Source organism: Phoca vitulina, unplaced genomic scaffold, assembly GCF_004348235.1.
Source record: "Phoca vitulina isolate PV1807 unplaced genomic scaffold, GSC_HSeal_1.0 scaffold48, whole genome shotgun sequence".
Taxonomy (NCBI): Eukaryota; Metazoa; Chordata; class Mammalia; order Carnivora; family Phocidae; genus Phoca; species Phoca vitulina.
This window is the reverse complement of record NW_022589751.1, coordinates 9794146-9800145: the sequence shown is the minus strand read 5'-3', so window position 1 is coordinate 9800145 and position 6000 is coordinate 9794146. Positions and strand designations below refer to the sequence as shown.

Sequence of the window (6000 nt, the reverse complement as noted above, 5' to 3'; positions counted from 1 at the left end):
GGTGTGAGTGGAGGAAGATATTTGCTGGATTTCCAACCCCTACTGATACTCTGCCAACCCCCTCACCCCCACCTGGGAAGCCAGTGTAGTCCAATGGGGAGAAATAACATCTCCCTGAGTGCAAAGGTCCAAATCAGGGCCATTTTCATCTGGGTGCAGCAAGCTTCAGGCTTCTCATCAGACAAATGGGGTTGCTGCCATCTTGGTGGAGGGAGGGGAGAAGACTGTACTTGGCCTAGGGCTTTTTGTACACTACCCCTCTCCTGTCCGCAGGCTCTGTCCTCCAAGTCGTAGGCTAAGTACGGCAGGTGGTTTGGAGACCTGGGGCACGGGGCTTGCTTTCACAGAGTATTGACAAAGCAAGTCTGGTGGGCCCTGGGAAGCGTTTCTGCCGTCGGGGAAAGCATGTCTGTGGCCCTGGGGAAGGGGTCCAGGCAGCCAAATAAGATCTCCCTCCAGCACTCTGGCCCAGCTGCCTGGGCTGCGCGTCCGAGTGCGTGCGTCTAAGTGTGCACATATTCTGTGTGTGTGTGTGTGTGTGTGTGTAGCTGGCCAGGGCCAAGACTGGGCAGGTCGGGCCGTGGCCATTCTCCCATCCCCTCCCCCGCAGCCCCCTGCCGCTCGCGGCGCCTCGAAGGTTCCACCTTTGAAACTGTACGCTGCTCGCCGCAGCCGCTGAGTGGTCTTCGGGAGGCGAGGGAGGGGGGTGCTGGGGGAGGGCGGGGAGGAGTCTGGCCCTGGATGTGTGCTTTTCGATTGATGGATGACTGCCGGGTGGGAGCGAGCGTGCGGGTGTGAGTGTGTGATTGTGCGTGTGTGTGTGTGTGTGTGTGCGCGGGGTGCGTGCGCGCGCGGGGCCTGCCCATTTTCCTCCTCGCAGCAGTCAGTTGGGAGCTAGAGGGAGGGGGAGAGGGAGACGCAGCCAGCGAGAAACCGGAGAGGAGCCGAGCGCCCTCTGCCCAGGGGCCCTCCCTCGGTCCGCACACAGGCGCCGTCGCTTGGAGGAGCAAGGTGCCTCCCGGCCCGTGAGGGCGCCGCGCACGGTCCTCCTCGGTGGCGCTGCCCCGGGACTGCACCTGGAGGCCGCCCCGGACGGGGATGGTAAGCGGCCGCCGCCGTCTGGCACACAAGCGGGACGCGGTGAGGGCACCATGGCGCTGACGCCCCGGAGGGGGCCCTCGGCGGGGCTCGTCCGGCCCGAGCTCTGGCTGCTGCTGTGGGCAGCCGCCTGGCGCCTGGGTGCCACCGCGTGCCCCGCCCTCTGCACCTGCACCGGCACCACGGTGGACTGCCACGGCACGGGGCTGCAGGCCATCCCAAAGAACATCCCACGGAACACGGAGCGCCTGTGAGTACGGCCCCCAGCCCCAGCGCGCAGGGAGCCCCGAGGTTGCCCTCCCACCCAGACGCAGTTCGGGGCTGGGGTGGGGGCAGGACCGTTGGGGCCCCGGGCTCCGCAGCCAATAGGGGGGTCAGTGCCTGCCAGGGTCCTTCCCGAGCCAGGAGCCCGCGGCATCACTGTTTCCTTTTCCAGGGATTCAAAGGGCCCTGGCGGGGCTGGCAGCTCCCAACCCCACACCTGCACCCTGCACTCAGCGCTGGCAGGCCCATCCCACTGCGCCAGCACTTTATTCCTCCAGGGTGCTGGGAATTGGTGCCAGAAAGCCTTCCTGGCACCCAGGGAGAAGCTCCTCACACTGCCAGGCATCATATCTCCTTTTGGGCACATGGATCTTGGGCTGTGTTCTGAGCACTGTGTGTGGACTGGGCTTTGAGGCAGGTGATGGGCAGCAAGATGGGTTGGAGTTGAAGTTTCCAGTCTTCCCCTTCCTCCCCATTGTTTGCCCCAGAGCCTTAAGAATTATTCTCTTGCAGGTGTCGGGCATTGGTCCCCCAAATCCCATCCAGCCATCCCCAACCCAGGCAGACAATGGGACCTGAGGGATTTGGGTTTGGGGCCTGGGATATGTTACACTGACACCCAGAAAGGGGTAGGTGTGATCTGGACTGGGAGCCCCGTGAATCATGCTGAGCGGTCAGGAGCCTGGAGTGGAGACATTGACCATGGAAAGTCATTTAAAAAATCATTTCTCTTCCCTTATTCTCTCTCACTTCTAAATTCTTGAGGAAACTCAGTCCTTTCTAGACCCGCTGAGCTTTGTAGGGGGTGTGTGTGTGTGTATGTGTGTGTGTGTATGGTTACCGTGTGTGTGTTTATGGACCTATATAATTTGCTTTGCTAGATTCTCCTGCAGAATGTGCCTCTGTGTGAATTCCTAGTATCCGTGGTGTCACCTCAGTAATGGGAGGTTGTGAGAGTCCCTGTACGTGGGCGTGTGTGTGGATTTTTGGTCATATGCGGGGGCCTTTGTGCTGCCTGCAGAGCTGACTGCCTCAGGAGATTTTTGAACTGGACTTCGGAGAAGGCTGCTGGCTCCTCTGAAACCTGCATGCTCCTTCCCGCACTCCTGGCAACTGCAGTGGCTCTCAGGAAAGGCGTACAGATTTCGATAACTTGAGCACATTTTCATGGCTCCCATCCGGCCAGAGGCAGAAATTTGACCCTGGGGAGAGCTGTCTCCTGGATCAAACTCCGTACCAAGGTCAGCAATTAGTGAGCACCCATTTGCCCCAGACTCTTCTTGGCTGAGTCTGAAAAATTCCCACGGAGGTTTCAGAGAATTTGCAATCTAGATGCAATCTAGATGGGAATTGGTGTATGTGTGTGTGTGTGTGTGTGTGAGAGAGAGAGAGAGAGAGAGGATAGTGTGTGTGAGGACAGTGTGTGTTGTGGGGCTGGGGAGAGATGCTGGTGTGGAGAGAGGTTGGACCGAATCAAGTTTCCTGTGCATTATGCTATGTGGCCGTGGAGAGGGACTGGGCATCAGAAATCTGCCCAGAAGACCCCTGAGGTTGCAGGGTCGTTCTCTACACCTGTTCACTCTGGATCTCTTCTCCATTCCTCTGCCTTGTCCACAGGGCTTTTCTCCTGCAGCTGTTACCCTGGTAGCAGCCTAGGTCTGAGACATAGTAGCCCCTTACCTTTGCTTTTGGATCTGAATCTTGAAGTCATCTCATTCCTTGCTCTTTCTCTCCACCTTTAGTTTTGAGGACACTGTCTCTTTTGATGTTCAGGAACTCATGAGCTCTCTTGCAATCAGAGTGGAATGGAAGTGAAATTTCCTAGTGCAAAAGAAAGAGTTGGGGTCCAACGGCCTAGGTTGCTGTGTGACCTTGGGCAAGTTACTTAACTTCTCTGAGCCTTAGTTGCTTTCCACTCAGAAAATGGGACTGCTGATACAAAAGTCTCTGGTTCTTGTGAGGACCAAAGATAATGTATGGAAAGTGCCTAGTTCATTATGATGCTCACTGAGTGAGAGGCATTATTACAATAGGATCAGGAGAAGAGTCTTGTTCTTTAATTCAGCAAACGTTTACAGGGCCAGGAACTGCCCTCAGTGCTGAGGCTCCAGCAGGGAGTGAGCAAGTCCCTGCCTTCAAGGGACATACAGCTGAGAGGCCCAGACAGGGGACACCTAACTGTAAGCTTTTGGGAGAGGGCAAGGCTAGCAGTGTGATGGGGCTGTGGTGGGGAGCATTGGGGTGGGAAGCACTTTTCTTGGGGGGAAGGTGCTTCTCAGAGGATAGACCATTTTATTAGCACACTTTGGGACCCAAGAGTGGTTGGTGGGAGCCTGCTCAGCAGAGAGGGCAGGCAGCCCAAACAGAGGGAATGCATGAGCAAAAGGCCTGAGGGTGCGCCTGAGCCAGCCTGATGGGTGAACGGATCAGCTGTCCCCCAGCGTGCTGTGTCCAGTCCGAGGTGATGGGGCTTGGGGCTGGGAAGGCTGGGAAGAGTCAGGAAGTCCTCTTTCCCTGGATTTTCCCTTTGGGGACTTCGAGGATGGAATCCACGGGTGAGTTATTGTGGAGGAGTCAGGGGAGGTCTGGTCTTTGCTGTGTGCAAAACTTCTTGGGTGGGGAAAGGATGTAGAAAACAGAGGGAGCCTGACTTGGCAGCAGGTAGGCCTCAAAAGAGCCATTTGAGGAAGAAAAGAACACCCCAAAAAGAGGCCTTGGTGAGAACACAGCCAGACTCAAAATAACTGTAGCAAACGCTCTCTCTCATCGATATGGGCATCGTGCAGTACTGGGGCCCGGAACGGCGGCCCCCGAGGCTGTGAAATTTGGAGAGACTGCAGCTGTGCATTCGCCTTTTGTCTCGTGGGCAGTTTCTATGGCAGCCTGTGAGGCCCGGCAAGTTTATGATCCTATATCCCATAGCTCTGGGTGCAGGCCTATCCCCCCAAGTGGGAAGAAGTTGGTGTGCTGCAGGGACATCTGGGAAGAGGCTGTGCAGGCCCCAGAGCTGTGGAGGAAATTGGCTCAGCCAGAGGGGCTATGGGGCTGGTGGGCTGGGTGAGGAAGCGACGCTGAATAATTCACTGCCCTGGAACAATTCAAATACAGAGTGAGGGTTAGGGGTGTGGTGGAGGAGGCCTGGAAGCTTCATCTCTTTGTAGAACTCAGCCTCAGAGGGACCCAGCTGTGGCCACTATTAATTGTCTTTTCTCCCACTCAAGGACTTTGACTTTCAGTTGGATTTTTTTTAATTAAAAAAGTCTTTTAGACTAGAGCATCCAGGAGAGTGTGGTAAGAGAGTGTAGTGTGGGGGGACACTGCTTCTCCCTTCCACCCCAGGCGGGCACTTGCATTCTAGGCTTGTGGGGACAGGGTGCAGAGATGGGAGAGGCCTGAGGATGGTAAGGCCAGGAAGGACCCTGGGGAAGGCCCACTGGCTTCCGTTTGCACGCCCAGCCCAGCGTGGTCTGCTGTTCGTCAGTTTCTGGGGGCCCGCTCTCTTGCTCCCTGGCCAGTTGGTCCACTGCCCTAGCTCCCTGCCTGCTGCAGAGGCCTGGAGGGCCCTTGCCTTTTCCCGGCTTGGCCCCCTGATACTGGAGGCCCCATTCAATGGGGCTGGGTGGTCAGGCCCAAGGAAGACTTCCCAGGGCACCCCAGACAGATTGTCTGGCAGCCTGTTTGGAATGCCAAATCACGATTGGATGGTGGTCATGGGGAGGGGTCGGGGGCCAGACAGAAGCCATGTCTGTACCATGGTCTCCTGGGGCGGAGACCTGCACTCTGCCGAGGATGCTGGCTTTAGGTGGGGCTTGCATCTCCAGTAGCAGGTGCCCTGGGCTTCTTGCTGGGCTCTGCATGACTGGTGGCAGGCCCCTGGTGCCATCACTCCATCTGCTGTGAGACTCGGTTCCCCCATATGTAAAAGGGGAGGATGACTGTGTTGCAGGTTGCTGGTGAGGGTCAAGGGACCCAATGCACGTAGAGGACCCAATGCTTGCCACAGGGCTGGTGTGTGAAAATGCTTTGTGATTTAACTAGGTGATGATGTTATTATTATTTTTATTATCTGAGGAGCTCAAGCAAAGGTTTGAGGGTTCAGTGGGGCAGGAGGGAGTTTGGGAGGTAAGCATGTGAGAGTTGGCCATGCTGCAAGCCGGCTCTCCTGGAGTCTGGCTGCGCAGAGTGCTCCTTCCTTGCCCCCACACATCTTTGTCTCCATCTCCTGCATTTGGAAGAAGAAGCAGGGTGGGCGGGGAAGCAGGCAGGGATTCTCTGCAGGGTGGATGGTGTGATGGCATGGTTCTGGAGCCAGACTTCCTGCGTTGTTAGCCCCATTCTGCCACGCAGCAGCTGGGGGGACCTTGGGCGGATTATGGGGTTTAATTAATTCATTCAACAGATAGCTGTCTATTGAAGGGCTGCATGGTGCTGAGGGAACGGTACCGGACAGAAGCCCAAACAGCCTGTCCCTCCCTGAGTTTTAGTCCGGCAAGGGAGAAAGCGATGAGTAGCACAATATGAGAATAAACACGTAATTGCAAACTGGGGTCAGTGCCCTGGAGGAGCGCGGGACTTCTCAGCACCCCTGTTGCCTTGCAGTGGGGACGATGGCAGGACCTGCCGGTTGAAAGGAGAGGC

At 56.8% G+C, this 6000-nt stretch overlaps 1 protein-coding gene across 2 annotated transcripts in view; it reads left to right on the top strand.

Moving 5' to 3' along the window:
* Nucleotides 1–740: 740 nt before the first annotated feature.
* Nucleotides 741–6000, top strand: part of SLIT1 (slit guidance ligand 1) — a 172215-nt gene continuing 166955 nt past the window's right edge. Inside the window, exon 1 of one of the 2 annotated variants that reach the window (XM_032432367.1) lies at nt 741–1348. In XM_032432367.1, coding sequence (XP_032288258.1) covers nt 1152–1348 — 197 coding nt within the window. In that variant the 5' untranslated portion in view covers nt 741–1151. Of the gene's footprint in view, nt 1349–2245; nt 2604–6000 lie in introns of those variants that run through there. The other variant, XM_032432368.1, reaches the window with a different exon arrangement.